Source organism: Salmo salar, chromosome ssa19 (genome assembly GCF_905237065.1).
Source record: "Salmo salar chromosome ssa19, Ssal_v3.1, whole genome shotgun sequence".
In the NCBI taxonomy this organism is placed as follows: domain Eukaryota; kingdom Metazoa; phylum Chordata; class Actinopteri; order Salmoniformes; family Salmonidae; genus Salmo; species Salmo salar.
This window is the reverse complement of record NC_059460.1, coordinates 80,952,154-80,969,153: the sequence shown is the minus strand read 5'-3', so window position 1 is coordinate 80,969,153 and position 17,000 is coordinate 80,952,154. Positions and strand designations below refer to the sequence as shown.

The 17,000-nt window shown below is 41.3% G+C and overlaps 1 protein-coding gene across 3 annotated transcripts; it reads right to left on the bottom strand.

Moving 5' to 3' along the window:
• Nucleotides 1–5,131: 5,131 nt before the first annotated feature.
• On the bottom strand, nt 5,132–16,835 carry LOC106579700 (serine/threonine-protein kinase greatwall). 3 transcript variants are annotated; one of them, XM_014159835.2, is made up of 15 exons: nt 16,809–16,835; nt 16,633–16,711; nt 16,287–16,420; nt 15,943–16,080; nt 15,697–15,836; nt 15,513–15,601; nt 15,146–15,252; nt 14,832–14,991; nt 14,107–14,279; nt 12,834–14,000; nt 12,531–12,672; nt 11,907–11,927; nt 6,365–6,478; nt 5,966–6,067; nt 5,132–5,835 (listed from the first exon to the last, which is right to left on the bottom strand). In XM_014159835.2, the coding sequence occupies exons 1-15, from the start codon at nt 16,818–16,820 to the stop codon at nt 5,678–5,680; spliced, it is 2,736 nt and encodes a 911-aa protein (XP_014015310.1). In that variant the 5' UTR covers nt 16,821–16,835; the 3' UTR covers nt 5,132–5,677. The 3 variants fall into 3 exon arrangements, with proteins under 3 accessions (XP_014015310.1, XP_014015311.1, XP_014015312.1); XM_014159836.2 differs by lacking the exon at nt 11,907–11,927; XM_014159837.2 differs by having other exon boundaries at nt 16,287–16,361; nt 16,633–16,831.
• Between the last annotated feature and the right edge of the window lie 165 nt (nt 16,836–17,000).

The following is a 17,000-nucleotide window of genomic DNA, read 5'->3' as shown; positions in this document are numbered from 1 at the left end:
CCAAAGGAAAAACAGGCTGCCTATGTATGACTCTCAATCGGCAACAACGATCTACACCTGTTCCTGATTGAGAGCCATACACGCTCCCGAAACAAAGAAATAAACCAACATAGAAAAAGAAACCTAGAACGCCCACCCATGTCACACCCTGGCCTAACCAAAAATAGAGAACAAAAAACCCTCTCTATGGCCAGGGCGTTACAATGGTTCAGATTAAGTATAATATTTTTTAAATATCGGGTCGGCTTTTATACACTTAATTTGTGTATATTTAGAATTTCATCAACTCATGATAAAGTTCCTCACCAATGTAGCCGTGTACAGTACTTAGGGGCGGCAGGTAGCCTAGCGCTTAAGAATGTTGTGCTAGTGACCGGAAGGTCGTTGTTTCGAATACCCGAGCCGACTAAGTGGGAAAAAATCTGTCGATTTGCTATGCATTTAATCCTAATTGCTATGCATTTAATCCTAATTGCTCTGGTTACGAGCATCTGCTAAAATATACTGTAGTTCTGTCTACTCGAGTAAAACATCTCAAATGTAAAATTGTAGTGTCGGTCCAAATTCTGAGAAAAATAAAGAGAACCAAAAGGATATGAAACGCTAATTGAACACTCAGATGTTACCAACTCAAACAAGAGAAAAGAGAGAACAAGTTGAATAGTGATGATAAATACATGTTTCAAATACATTGTACTTTTTTTGATGATGATTTGAACTTTATATCTGTTCATAGCATTTTTTTATGTACACACACCGTTCAAAAGTTTGGGGTCACTTAGAAATGTCCTTGTTTTGAAAACATACATGAAATGAGTTGCAAAATGAATAGGAAATATAGTCAAGACATTGACATGTTTATAAACAATGATTTTTAATTTAAATAATAATTGTGTCCTTCAAACTTTGCTTTTGTCAAAGAATCCTCCATTTGCAGCATTACGGAATACCTTTGGCGTTCTAGTTGTCAATTTGTTGACACACCTTGGATTGGCTTGATGGGCACTTCTTACGTACCATACGGTCAAGCTGCTGTCACAACAGCTCAATAGGGTTGAGATCCGGTGACTGTGCTGACCACTCCATTATAGACAGAATACCAGCTGACTGCTTCTTCCCTAAATAGTTCTGGCATAGTTTGGAGCTGTGCTTTTGGGTCATTGTCCTGTTGTAGGAGGAAATTGGCTCCCAATTAAGCGCCGTCCACAGGGTATGGCATGGCGTTGCAAAATGGAGTGATAGCCATCCTTCTTCAAGATCCCTTTTACCCTGTATAAATTTCCCAGTTTACCACCACCACCAAAGCACCCCCAGACCATCACATCGCCTCCACCATGCTTCGACAGACGGCGTCAAGCACTCCTCCAGCTTCTTTTCATTTTTTTCTGCATCTCACGAATGTTCTTCTTTGTGATCCGAACACCTCAAACTTAGATTAGTCTGTCCATAACACTTTTTTCCAATCTTCCTCTGTCCAGTGTCTGTGTTCTTTTGCCCATCTTAAATCTTTTTTTTTATTGGCCAGTCTGAGATATGGCTTTTTCTTTGCAACTCTGCCTAGAAGGCCAGTATCCCGGAGTCGCCTCTACACTGTTGACGTTGAGACTGGTATTTTGCAGGTACTATTTAATGAAGCTGCCAGTTGAGGACTTTTGAGGCATCTGTTTCTTAAACTAAACACTAATGTACTTGTCCTCTTGCTCAGTTGTGCACCGGGGCCTCCCACTCCTCTTTCTATTCTGGTAAGAGCCAGTTTGTGCTGTTCTGTGAAGGGAGTAGTACACAGCGTTGTACCAGATCTTCAGTTTCTTGGCAATTTCTCGCATGGAATAGCCTTCATTTCTCAGACAAGAATAGACTGATGAGTTTCAGAAGAAAGGTCTTTGTTTCTGGCCATTTTGAGCCTGTAATCGAACCAACAAATGCTGATGCTCCAGAAACTCAACTAGTCTAAAGAAGGCCAGTTTTATTGCTTCTTTAATCAGAATAAAAGTTTTCAGCTGTGCCAACATAATTGCAAAAGGGTTTTCTAATGATCAATTAGCCTTTTAAAATGATAAAATTGGATTAGCTAACACAACGTGCCATTGGAACACAGGAGTGATGGTTGCTGATAATGGGCCTCTGTACACCTACGTAGATATTCCATTAAAAACCTGCCGTTTCCAGCTATAATAGTCATTTACAACATTAACAATGTCTACACTGTATTCCTGATCAATTTGATGTTATTTTAAATGGACAAAAAAAAAAATGCTTTTCTTTCATAAACAAGGACTTTTCTAAGTGACCCCAAACTTCTGAACGGTAGTGTATGTTTTAATGTAGCAATGTGTTTTTTGTTTGTTTGTAAAGAAACATTGTCCATGGAGGTCTGACTGACAATGGTTATGTTTGGCTTCTAATATGTGTTTTGAATACTTTCTATGTAATGGAGTTTGGTTCATTTAGTGTAAATTGTATACAATAATAGTTGTACAGACCAGATAAGAACATTATATTGGCAAAAGTGCAATATTTTAATTGCATTCTAATGTATTGATGTAGTATATGAATATATCAAAATAATGTAGGTATCATAAAATGTACATTTGCAATAGAGTTGATATTTTCACAGCCATTGATTTGTTAAACTTTCTACTAAATATGAATATTTCTCTCCTTTTCTGCCTTAGATTGTTGTTTGCATGTGATTGAGAATATACTAAACAAAAATATAAATGCAACGTGTAAAAAGTGTTTGTCACATTTTTCATGAGCTGAAATAAAAGATCCCAGAAATGTTCCATACGCACGAAAAGCTTAATTCTCTCAAATTTTGGCCACCAATGTGTTTACATCCCTGTTAAGTGAGCATTTCTCCTTCACCAAGATAATCCATCCACCTGACAGGTGTGGCATATCAAGAATATGATTAAACAGCATAATCATTACACAGGGGCACCTTGTGCTGGGGTCAATAAAAGGCCACTCTAAAATGTGCAGGTTTGTCACACAATGCCATAGATGTCTCAAGTTTTGAGGGAGCGTGCAGTTGGCATGCTGACTGCAGCAATGTCCACCAGAGCAGTTGCCAGAGAATTGCATGTTCATTTTTCTACCATAAGCCGCCTCCAACATTGTTTTAGAGAATTTGGCAGTACATCCAACCGGCCTCACAACTGCAGACCACGTGTAACCACGCCAGCCCAGAACCTCCACATCCGGCTTCTTCACCTGCAGGATCATCATACACCAGCCACCCAGACATGAAACTGAGTAGGTCTGTCTGTAATAATGCCCTTTCGTGGGGAAAAACTTCAGGGCCTAATTAATTTATTTCAATTGACTGATTTCCTTATGAACTGTAACGCAGTGAAATCGTTGAAATTGTCACGGTGTTTTATATTCTTGTTTAGTATAAATTGAATAAAGTTTTAACAACGCTTTTATTTTTACTTAAAACAAATTCCTCTTATGGGGATTCACAACACACACAGATCTGACCACAAGCACTAAGAAAGATAGAATGGGATGTGAACATACAAATTCATAAATATTTTACAAATTGGAATTTATAACATACACTAAATTACTAAAAGTATGTGGACACCTGCTCATTGATCTTCTCATTCCAAAATCATGGCCATTCATAAAGAGTTGATCCCCCCTTTGCTTCTATAAAAGCCTCCACTCTTCTGGGAAGGCTTTCCACTAGATGTTGGAACATTGCTGCAGGGACTTGCTTCCATTCAGCCACATGGTTTTATTAAATATGTTTATTTGTTGTGTGCTGAATTATATATTTTTATACACACGTGTAAGTTTTATTATAAAGTATACACGGCCCTTGTAAAAATAGATCTTTAATCTCAATATGACTCCCTGATTAAAAAGAGCAATAGTGAGGTCGGGCACTGATGGGCAATTAGGCCTGGTTCGCAGTCGGCGTTCCAATTCATCCCAAAGGTGTTCAATGTGGTTGAGGTCAGGGCTCTATGCGGGCCAGTCAAGTTCTTCCACACCGAGCTCGACAAACCATTTCTGTACGGACCTCACTTTGTGCACGGGGGCATTGTCATGCTGAAACAGAAAAGGGCCTTTCCCAAACTGTTGCCATCAAGTTGGAAGCACAGAATCATCTAGAATGTCATTGTATGCTGTAGCATTAAGATTTCCCTTCACTGAAACTAAGGGACCCGAACCATGAAAAAAGATCCCAGACCATTATTCCACCTCCACCAAACATTACAGTAGGCACTATGCTTTGGGGCAGATAGCTTTGTTCTGGTATCCGCCAAACCCAGATTTGTCCGTTGGACTACCAGATGGTGAAGCGTGATTCATCACCCCAGAGAACGCGTTTCCACTGCTCCGGCTGACGCTTGGCATTGTGCATGATTCTTAGGCTTGTGTGCGGCTGCTCGGCCATGGGAGCCTATTTCATGAAGCTCCCGACAAAGTTCTTGGGCTGACGTTGCTTCCAGAGGCAGTTTGGAACGCAGTAGTGAGTGTTGCAACCAAGGACAGACAATATTTACACACTACGCACTTCAGCGGTCCCGTTCTGTGAGCTACCACTTTGCAGCTGAGCCGTTGTTGCTCCTAGACGTTTCCACTTCACAATAACAGCACTTACAGTTGACCGGGGGCAGCTCTAGCAGAGCAGAAATTTGGCGAACTGACTTGCTGGAAAGGTGGCATCCTATGACGGTGACATGTTGAAAGTCACTGAGCTCTTCAGGAAGGCCGTTCTACTGCCAATGTCTGTCTATGGAGATTTCATGGCTGTGTGTTCGATTTTATACACCTGTCAGCAACGGGTGTGGCTGAAATAGCCGAATCCACTAATTTGAAGGGTTGTCCACATACTTTGTTGTGTGTGTGTGTGTGTGTGTGTGTGTGTGTGTGTGTGTGTGTGTATATATATAGTGTATCATACGAATTGCAAGACATAAAATAACATACGAAATGGATGAAGTTGTACAGAATTGTGCACAATTTTCAGGGACCCAGTTTGGTTGCTACTTTCAAAATTACTAGCCGAAATAATACAAAACATTTAAGCCATCTTTTTAATCCTCCTTCAGAATGTTTCTGTTCTTCTTCCCTCATTTTATATTTTGTGTATCACAGAAGAAAAAACAAACTATCACTTCACACAACTTTTATTTGTATTTATAACATGTAAAATTAAAATAAATAAAAAAGTGAATAAGAAAATCTACACATTTTGTGAAGAGTACGCATACAGACGTAGTGTATATGACCCGCTGCATGAAGGAGGGGCCAGCAGGTAGCCTAGTGGTTAGAGCATTAGACTAGTAACCGAAAGGTTGCAAGATCGAATCCCCGACCTGACAAGGTAAAAATCTCTCGTTCTGCCCCTGAACAAGGCAGTTAACCCACTGTTCCTAGGCCGTCATTGTAAATAAGAATTTGTTCTTAACTCGACTTCCCTAGTTAAATAAAAGTTTTAAAAAAATAAAGTTTTTAAAAGAACTCCTGCATAGAAGAGCAGTGAAACATGGTGCTACATGGATGAAAAGACAGTTGACAGACAGTACAAATATTTTTAAAAAAAACAGTAAATTCACACCATATATATACATAAATTATCCTAAAGCATTGAAGAGAATTGGAATTTCAGTGTACTTCCTAAATTGACCAGAATTGACCCCAAACCCGGAGAACAAACCTACAGACTGAAGCCAGACATCACGAGGTGCTGCGCAGTGTTTCTTGCTTCAAAGTATGATGTGTCAGTTTCATCCTCTGGCTGAGGGACGAAGGGCATGGTCTGGTTCTGTAGGTTATCCCAGTTCAACCCCTCAAACAGAGCGTGGCTCCTAAGTTCTGATGCAGAAACAAATATGGTTGTAGCAGCAAAAAATTGAATCATTATTATACATCCAAATGGTCCATTTCAAAATGGAATCTATGAAATGGTATTATCACCGTTTAAACTGGTCAAATAAACCTTTACCTTTGAGACCTGCCCGTTTGTTCATGTCCATGGTGAGTAAGATCTCTATGGCATTACGGGAATTGTGGGATAGCTCCTCCTCACCATCGGGCCATGGAATATCTGAGATTAAACATAAAAACAAAATATTGGTGATAGAAAACTTTATAAAAACATTTTAAAATGCACAATTTTACTTTGCTGTAAAGGCATGTTACACTGAAAACACAACAGATGCCATAAACAATCATTTACATTTGACATTTTAGTCATTGAGCAGTTAGTACATTCCACTTAAGATAACTAGCTAGCTAGGTTAGACAACCACATATCACAGTAAGTTCAATCTTTTCTCAATAAAGCAGCTAAAAGAAATGTCAGTGTTAGTAAGAAAAGACAAGTGGTACTGCAAGAAAGTACCTCTGTTGAGAATATTCTGGAAGACAAGCTGAGGGGTTTCATCATTGAAGGGGGGCACGCCGGTGAGGAACTCAAACAGACACACACCCAGGGCCCACCAGTCCACCATGCAGTCTGGGGGGGGGGCAATAGAGACAGTAGGTCACATATTAATCCGTACATATACATATCTTACCAAATTACCCACGATTTTTGGTTCTGGGTTTAACGGAGATTAGTCACATGTCTCAGATACCATCACCACAGTGTCAATGTGCTATTGTCTTGTTAGCCTGTGCCTCTATTCTACAGCAGTGGAAGCAGGAACTGAAACAATTGGACAATATTAGGCTTAGTATTTCAATGTACAATTTGGGATAATTGTAAGATCCCCACACACACACACACACACACACACACACACACACTTCTTCAAATACAATGTGAGGGGGTGTTGAAATTGTATTGCTTTGTTTGTTGAACACTTATTTTTTACTTTTTGGGTTACTACATGATTCCATATGTGTTATTTCATAGTTTTGACGTCTTCACTATTATTCTAGAATGTAGAAAATAGTAAAAATAAAAACCCTTGAATGGAATACGTGTCCAAACTTTTAACTGGTACTGTATGTGTGTGGATGTAACAACTACAGATTGCTCCTTTAAGTCTATCAAGTGTGCAAGTTTCTTGACACACACAAGCCCTTTAATAAACAGCTGCATATTATCAAGATATTAAAGTGTCACTAACAAAAAGGTAAACAATAGGCCTAGAGCAAATGCAGCATATGGCATTAATTTTTCACATGTAAATTAGAGGTCGACCGATTAATCGGACTGGCCGATTAATTAGGGCCGATTTCAAGTTTTCATAACAAATCGGTAATCGGCATTTCTGGACACCGATTATGGCCGATTACATTGCGCTCCACGAGGAGACTGCGTGGCAGGCTGACTACCTGTTATGCGAGTGCAGCAAGGAGCCAAGGTAAGGTGCTAGCTATTATTAAACTTATCTTATTAAAAACAATAAATCTTAACATAATCAATAGTTAACTACATATGGGTGATGATGTTACTAGGTTAACTAGCTTGTCCTGCGTTGCATATAATCGATGCGGTGCCTGTTAATTTACCCTTGAATCATAGCCTACTTCGCCAAACGGGTGATTTAACAAGCACATTCGCGAAAAAAGCACTGTCGTTGCACCAATGTACCTAACCATAAACATCAACGCCTTTCTTTAAAATCAATACACAAGTATATATTTTTAAACCTGCACATTTAGTTAATATTGCCTGCTAACATGAATTTCTTATAATTAGGGAAATTGTGTCACTTCTCTTGCGTTCTGTGCAAGCAGAGTCAGGGTATATGCAGCAGTTTGGGACGCCTGGCTCGTTGCGAACTGTGTGAAGACCATTTCTTTCTAACAAAGACCGTCATTAATTTGCCAGAATTGTACATAATTATGACATAACATTGAAGGTTGTGCAATGTAACAGCAATATTTAGACTTAGGGATGCCACCCGTTAGATAAAATACGGAACGGTTCCGTATTTCACTGAAAGAATAAACGTTTTGTTTTCGAAATGATAGTTTCCGGATTTGACCATATTAATGACCTAAGGCTCGTATTTCTGTGTTACTATATTATAATTAAGTTTATGATATGATAGAGCAGTCTGACTGAGCGGTGTTAGGCAGCAGCAGGCTCGTAAGCATTCATTCAAACAGCACTTTCCTGCATTTGCCAGCAGCTCTTCACTGTGCTTCAAGCATTGTGCTGTTTATGACTTCAAGCCTATCAACTCCCGAGATTAGGCTGGCAATACTAAAGTACCTATTAGAACATCCAATAGTCAAAGGTATATGAAATACAAATGAAATAGAGAGAAATAGTCCTATAATAACTACAACCTAAATCTTCTTACCGGGAATATTGAAGACTCGTGTTAAAAGGAACCACCAGCTTTCATATGTTCTCATGTTCTGAGCAAGGAACTTAAACGTTAGCTTTTTTACATGGCACATATTGCACTTTTACTTTCTTCTCCAACACTTTGTTTTTGCATTATTTAAACCAAATTGAACATGTTTCATTATTTATTTGAGACTAAATTTATCTATTTATGTATTATATTAAAGTTAAAATAAGTGCTCATTCAGTATTGTTGTAATGGTCATTATTACAAAAATATACACATATATAACACACACACACACACACACATACATATATATACTGCTCAAAAAAATTAAGGGAACAGTTAAACAACACATCCTAGATCTGAATGAAAGAAATAATCTTATTAAATACTTTTTTTCTTTACATAGTTGAATGTGCTGACAACAAAATCACACAAAAATAATCAATGGAAATCCAATTTATCAACCCATGGAGGTCTGGATTTGGAGTCACACTCAAAATTAAAGTGGAAAACCACACTACAGGCTGATCCAACTTTGATGTAATGTCCTTAAAACAAGTCAAAATGAGTCTCAGTAGTGTGTGTGGCCTCCACGTGCCTGTATGACCTCCCTACAATGCCTGGGCATGCTCCTGATGAGGTGGCGGATGGTCTCCTGAGGGATCTCCTCCCAGACCTGGACTAAAGCATCCGCCAACTCCTGGACAGTCTGTGGTGCAACGTGGCGTTGGTGGATGGAGCGAGACATGATGTCCCAGATGTGCTCAATTGGATTCAGGTCTGGGGAACGGGCGGGCCAGTCCATAGCATCAATGCCTTCCTCTTGCAGGAACTGCTGACACACTCCAGCCACATGAGGTCTAGCATTGTCTTGCATTAGGAGGAACCCAGGGCCAACCACACCAGCATATGGTCTCACAAGGGGTCTGGGGATCTCATCTCGGTACCTAATGGCAGTCAGGCTACCTCTGGCGAGCACATGGAGGGCTGTGCGGCCCCCCAAAGAAATGCCACCCCACACCATGACTGACCGGATGTACTGGAGGATGTTGCAGGCAGCAGAATGTTCTCCACGGCGTCTCCAGACTCTGTCACGTCTGTCACGTGCTCTGTGTGAACCTGCTTTCATCTGTGAAGAGCACAGGGCGCCAGTGGCGAATTTGCCAATCTTGGTGTTCTCTGGCAAATGCCAAACGTCCTGCACGGTGTTGGGCTGTAAGCACAATCCCCACCTGTGGACGTCCGGCCCTCATACCACCCTCATGGAGTCTGTTTCTGACCGTTTGAGCAGACACATGCACATTTGTGGCCTGTTGGAGGTCATTTTGCAGGGCTCTGGCAGTGCTTCTCCTGCTCCTCCTTGCACAAAGGCGGAGGTAGCGGTCCTGCTGCTGGGTTGTTGCCCTCCTACGGCCTCCTCCACGTCTCCTGATGTACTGGCCTGTCTCCTGGTAGCGCCTCCATGCTCTGGACACTACGCTGACAGACACAGCAAACCTTCTTGCCACAGCTCGCATTGATGTGCCATCCTGGATGAGCTGCACTACCTGAGCCACTTGTGAGGGTTGTAGACTCCGTCTCATGCTACCACTAGAGTGAAAGCACCGCCAGCATTCAAAAGTGACCAAAACATTAGCCAGGAAGCATAGGAACTGAGAAGTGGTCTGTGGTCCCCACCTGCCGAACCACTCCTTTATTGGGGGTGTCTTGCTAATTGCCTATAATTTCCACCTGTTGTCTATTCCATTTGCACAACAGCATGTGAAATTTATTGTCAATCAGTGTTGCTTCCTAAGTGGACAGTTTGATTTCACAGAAGTGTGATTGACTTGGAGTTACATTGTGTTGTTTAAGTGTTCCCTTTATTTTTTTGAGCAGTGATATATATACATACAAAAAATAATAATAAAATAAAAAAATCGGCAGATTAATCGGTATCGGCTTTTTTAGGTCCTCCAATAGTAGGAATTGAAAAATCATAATCGGTCGACCTCTAATGTAAATAGCACTTGTCAGTAGTGCTCAAAGCATGTCAGTCCATGAGCACAGCATTTATTCATCAACTCCAATCAAATGAGTCCAATCAGTCGTCCATGACAACACAATCATAAACAACAGACTAGGGCTGGCTAATAAGTCCTTAGTTTTGGGGGTCATGCTCACGTAAAACAATTTGGCTAATCTATACTTCCATATTTCCAAGTCCTATTCTTGAAGATCAAGGGGTATAACATTTATTTTAATTCTGATATATCTTTACATTAAAACAAAGTCTCATTTAATAATATTATTATATGTAGTAGAAAACGATGGGTTAGAAAAGCTTACATAAACAACCCATAAAGTAAATGGCCAGCTATGTAAACTTTAACATTGATTTATCCTGCGATAGATGTCATTCAATTGGTAACATTCACTTTGGTCTTCTTCTAATGCCTCTTAAGGGGAAAGTAATCTAAAAGTAACTGAATGTAATCAGATTACATTACTGAGTTTGAGCGATCCAAAAGTTACATTAGAGATTACAATTTGGGACAGGTAACTACTAACTGTAACAGATTACATTTAGAAAGTAATCTACCCAACCCTGTTAGCACCAAACATATTCCTGGACAAAACACATATCAATGTTTCAATGTATGAACGAATTTCATCAGCGTGAAAATGTGCCTTTACAATTAGGCCCATCGAGTGGTCACTTATGTTCATCCTCCACCTTAAAACATTAATGACCCTATTTAGAATCTTCAACACCATGCACTGAAAATGGCTTCCCATTACAATTTCCCTCAATTTAATCCCAACACGGGTCCAAACCCAATACAGAGGGCCAGAAGCAGACAATAGTGGTGTGATTGCGACACACATTTAGCAGTGTTCCTGCATTTGGAGATTCCTGAATAAGCAGGAACCCCCCCCACATCATATTCATGCTTGTGTGACACTAATGATATTTTGGATTTCCCCTGATTGTCTATGCGATTAATGTGTGGGTCAAACAGGAAATAAAAAGTATTCGAGTTTTTAAAAAGGGGGAGAAAGACACTGTCTACCGGTGTCCTAGCTAGGTAGCATTGTTTCCCCCGCTTCTTCTGTGAGGTTTATTGGTGGTTGGCATCCATCGTTATGGTACATTACCGCCACCTACTGTACTGGAGCGCTCCCGCCTGTGTACCGGCGTCCTAGCCAGTGTAGGCCATCATTAAATTTTATTTAACTAGGCAAGTCAGTTAAAAAAAATATATATAAATAATCTTATTTACAATGATGGCCTACACCGGCCAAACCCGGATGATGCTGGGCCAATTGTGCGCCGCCCTATGGGACTCCCAATCAACGTTGGTTAAGATACATCCTTGATTGTGGACCAATTAGAAGTATAAAGAGGGGTTCCTGTAAATGCAGGAATGCCCACATGCAGGAACGTCCCGAACTGAGGGCCGCAATTACATCACTTTCGGAAACAGGAAGTACAATTGGGAACCAGAAGTAGCATTTTGAAACCCATCCATGTAATACTGAATCAGGCAGCCATTTCCTCTGGTAGCAGACGTGAATGCAACGCAGCGAAGCTGAGAACACATGCACTCCCCCTTTGCAACGTTAGCAAGGTTATGAACAACTTACCACATTTACAATATCCTGAAACTTAAAAAAGAATTCCTGTTAAAAAAATGTCTGAACTGTTGATTTTTCCAACAGATATTTATACCTTCATGTAAAGTTGTGTAGAGGATGACAGTAGTTATACCAACACACATTCAGAAATAGGAGGAAGGGAAGCGCTACTAAGTTACACAATAGTACATTTGTTAGTAGACAGAAGGTGCTCTTTGGTAAAAGGGGTGAATTGGTCATCAAAAAGAAAGGAGGACCAAGGCACTCTTCATATAATTAATTAAAATGCCTTTATTAGTACGTTCAATAGAAACAAGGTTTTAAATATCGGACGCGTTTCGGCTGCATGGCCTTCGTCAGGGAGTACAAAGAAATAATACAATGTTCTCTTTTGAACAGCTTTTCAAATTAGCCCTAATTTGAAGAGGGAGTGGTTACAAAATTGATTGGACACACCTAGTAAGCAATACTATACATATTAAAAAGTGAAATACTATAGCTATGTTATCATAAAAATACAACTCCAAGCTAGAAGTATCAGAACACTTAGAAAGGTAGTTCGAACCTTAAATATGACTGGGACACATTCAGAAATGTTTTGACATCCCAAACAAGAACTGTGTCAACACTTACCATGTGGTTTCCCCAATAGCAGCTCTGGGGCAAGGTAATCTGGGGTGCCTAAAATCGGTTCTCCCTCCACGGGTACAGGACCACGTCGGACACTCTTAGGGGTCCTGAACGGAGTGTGGGAGGTGGTCGACGACTGTGGGGTCTTAAATTAGGAAACAAATGAATAAATAACTGATAAAACAAGTGTCATGTAAGTTCTCTGAAGCTATATTTAGGTCCTACATTTTCAACTTAGCCCAGTACCCTCCACCCCTGAATCTCAACTCTGTATCCACCACCCCTGGGATTTGACTGTGCATCTACCTGATCGAGGGAGTTGTTGGAGCTGGGTCTCTTCTGGACTGGTGTGACAGCAGCGGGCATACTGTGGTAGGAGGCTGAGGTGGCCATATCCATGGCCTCCACTGAGCCCAGGCTGAGGCGTGAGCTCCCTGACATGTTGGAGCGGTTGATGGAGCTGCAGTAGCTCCGGAAGGCCACCACATTCCTGGGCTTGAGGAACGAGGGTGACCTGGCCACCCTGGGGTCCAGCTCAGGGACTCGGTCGAGGAAGGAGCGCTTGGATTCGCCTCCTCTCAGGGTGAGCCCGTTGCCCGGCATTGCCGTTCCTATTATACTAGCGAAGATGGGTGGCTGAGGAAGGAGTGGGGTACTGGGTGATATTGCTGGGTCATATCGTCTATCGTCTAGCTCGAACAATGCCCAATGCCCGTCTTTGGCACTTTGCGCCGACCTCTTTGGGGATGGGCTGTTGTCGATGGACATTTCATGAGCCGACCCCTCAGAGTCTGCGCACAGGCTCCTGCTCAGCTCGTGGTCGTCACCAAATGACGTGCCTTCGATGAAGACCCCCTCTGCTGGTCCGTCCAACTCACACAGGAGGTTTTTAGCCACAGCGATGGGACTGGAAAGTTTAGGGGTCTGGCCTTCAGCAGTCTCTTGACCCTCAGATCCAAACACCTCCAAATGGACATTTGCAAACACCCCTGTCAGACCAGTGCGATTCTTCAAAGCAATATCTGGGACGCCATAACACCTCTGGTACGCTGAGTCGCTCTTCTTGGAAAGGGATTCCAACTGTTCAGAACTTCTCTCCACCTCCTCAAACACTCTCTTTCCTGCTGAGGTTACCACAACATGGCCTCCCTTTGGTTTACCTTCGGTGGCACAGTGACCTTCAACTCCAGAAACATAACCTCTGAATGGTTGAGAGAGATCAGGCTTCTGGGGTGGGGTAGACTGCTCTACCTCGTTAAACTGAAGCCTCTTCCAAGCAAGAGGTTCCTCTTTGGCCTTCCTGGACAGTTCACCAGTACTGGGTTCTTGGTGGAGCTGTCCACGGAGGTCTAAGTTGTCTAACGATGCCAGAGCAGAGTCCAGGCGCTGCATTCGCATATCAGAGGTCGACTTTCCTTTCGTTGGTCCACTGGTATTCCTACCGTATAGGTGCAGGAAGTTCTCCCTCTCCTTCTAGAAAAGCAAACCGAAAACAATAATAACATCTTCTAATGACCCACAAATACAGAGGTAGATATGATTGAAATGAAAGCAATTGTATTTCCTGCTGGCTTCTGACCTGCTCTACCTCCCATAGTGGGCTGACACCTCCCTCGGAGTCCGTGGTGGAGGGGAAGAGGCATGATTGGCTGCTGCCTGCGCTCATTGTGTCAAACCTCCTTCTGGACTTGAGCAGCCTGGGAGTCAGGCTCTTGGTCAAAGCATTTGGGCTGAACACAAAGCTGTTGGGTCCTGACAAAACAAAAAGTAAGACTGATTAGAAACATTGAGGGATCAGAATCCACCCTCTCTAGACAGGTTTGATTACAGATCTGGTTAAAGATTTATTTAAAAACTGAAACACATGGTAATTTACAGGAGGTAGAATTCTCTCTGTTAGCTCTACCAGAGCTCAATGTCCAAGAGGCTTCTAAACAGCCCCAAGCCATAAGACTCCTGAACATCTAATCAAATGGCTACCTAGACTATTTGCATTGCCCCCCCCCCCTTACACCGCTGCGACTCTCGGTTTTGTCATCTATGCATAGACACTTTAATAACTACCTACATGTACATTTTACCTCAAATAACCAATGCCACTGCACATTGACTCTGTACCGGTACCCCCTGTATATAGTCTTACTATTGTTATTTTACTGATGCTCTTTAATTACTTGTTACTTTTATTTCTTATTCTTATCTGCATTGTTGTTTAGGGGCTCGTATGTAAGCATTTCCCTGTAGGGTCTACACCTGTTGTATTCCGCACATGTGACTTACAAAATATGATTTGAAGAGACATACCCAAAGTCTGGCTATGGTAGACATGGGAACGCAGGTATTCCTTCTGTCTCCTCAAGGGTGAAAAGAGCGAGTTTTTCCGCTGATCAATTTTCCCACGTGACATAGGGCTGAACACAGCCGAGGTGCTGCTGCGACGCTTGCTCTTCACTGCTGGTGTGTTCTGTGATGGGATGAAAGCACAGAATAAATATTTAATATGGCAATAGGAAAGAATGTACTGTATCTGCACAAACCAATCATATCACATTTTCTATCCTTACTGATGTATTGCCTATGAATACATGACATACTTAAATGCAATGAACTTTACTTACAAGTCCAAGAGAGCTGATCAAAGACAGGACTTGACCAGGGGTGCGGAAATAATCCTGTTTAGGCTTTGCCAAAGATGGGGTTGTCAAGATATCGGCAAGACTCAATTCTGGGAGGAAAAGGAATTCAAATGTAGAACTAAACTAAAGCCTGCAAGCGGATGCGGGTGGATGCATTGGTTTAGGCAGCAGGTAGCCTAGCAGTTAAGAGTGTTGGACCAGTAACTGAAAGTTCGATGGTTCAAAATCCTGAGCCGACTAGGTGAAAAATCTGTCGATTTAACCCTAATTGCTGCTGTAAGTCGCTCTGAATAAGAGTGTCTGCTAAATAACTAAAATGTTTAGTGTAAGCTACAGTTTATGCACATACCTCTGTCAAGCTTGACTTTGGAGAGGCCAAAGTCTGTAAGCTTGATGTGACCTTCATTAGATACAAGCATATTGTCCGGCTTCAGGTCCCTAAATGATTGAACAGAATACAAAACTCAAATCATACTAAAATGTGAAATAAATAAAAAAATACACATTTCTTGAAGATGTAGTCATAAAAGTACCTGTGGATGATTCCATGGCGATGAAGGTAGTCTAAAGCACGTGCCACCTCTGAAATGTATTTCACTGACATGTCCTCATCAAAATATCCGTAGATGTGAAGAAGGGATTTCACGTCTCCACCAATTAGGTATTCCATCACCTGTGCATAAACATGTACAGAGGCAATATACCAAAGTTAGGAAAGTGACATGTCACTCGCTGTTGTCATTGATCTTTTATGGGGGGGGGGGGGGACACACACATACCAAATACACTTTTGTTGCTGTTTGGAGACAGTAGAAGAGGTGTACGACAAAGGGACTTTTGCTGAGGGCCAATGCGTCTCTCTCTGCCTTCATCTGATCTGCCAAATTTTTGTCATGCATGTCAGATTTCTTCACCACCTGGCGAAAAAGTTCACAGCTAATTAAGTGTCATTATCCTCAAAATGTCAATCCAAGTTAGGATTTTCCATTATATAAAACATTTAAAAAGTTGAACATTATTTCCAATTCCTTAGCAGCTGTTACTGGTGGTTTACCCCACCCACAATTAGAAATGGGAGCTGTGGAGGAGGTTCATAGCAGTGGTAAAACCGTTGATGACTTGCCTTGATTGCATATAATCGTGGATTACATTTCTTCCGTGCAAGGTAAACCTTTCCAAAGGCACCACGGCTGATGGGCTTCAAAACAACGAAGTCATCGATTGAGACAGGCCTTAGAATATCGGATACCTTCCTATCTGCACAAGAAGTGGGCTGTTTTTCACCCGCATCCATAACTGGGAGCTAATCCGTCATACAGCTAACGTGGAATTTTTATTTTATTTTTACTTCTCAAGGAACACACATCCTGAGTTTAATTCAACTAAAAAGCGTGCATGCAATTAAAGTAGTTAGCTGTTACATTTCAAAAGCACCTCAATGAAAACCAATCTGTTTCCTTTTCACTAACCTGAAAGACAAGACAAGCTTGTTTGAAATGTGAAATCCGCTCCCAGAGACGGGACGCTATTCGTGGCCAAAGAGAGTGCCTATACGAAAACGTTTAACCAGTCAAGAATATGAACACGTGAAATTAAGATTTTACCAAATAAGAAAGTTATGAATTAGTCAATAAATATAATTTACTTTTTGGGCCATCGATATTTTTACTAGAGCAACTCCGCTACATGACTTGCATCAGGCAATGGGTAGGACACCTATTCCAGGCATCAACATTAACGCATATTTTGTATAATCAAAATCAATTCGTTTACAAATGTTGACAACAACGTAGCAAACAAATTATTTGTAAAAAATACAATAAAAAATATTGGAGAA

What these genes read in the sequence shown, in the direction of transcription:
- LOC106579700 (XM_014159835.2), bottom strand. An exon ending in CAGCAACAAAAGTGTATTTG is followed by an intron (nt 15,837 to 15,942) that starts GTATGTGTGTGT and finishes GTTTATGCACAG; the next exon opens with GTGATGGAATACCTAATTGG. An exon ending in CCAGAATATTCTCAACAGAG is followed by an intron (nt 6,068 to 6,364) that starts GTACTTTCTTGC and finishes GTTTAATCTCAG; the next exon opens with ATATTCCATGGCCCGATGGT.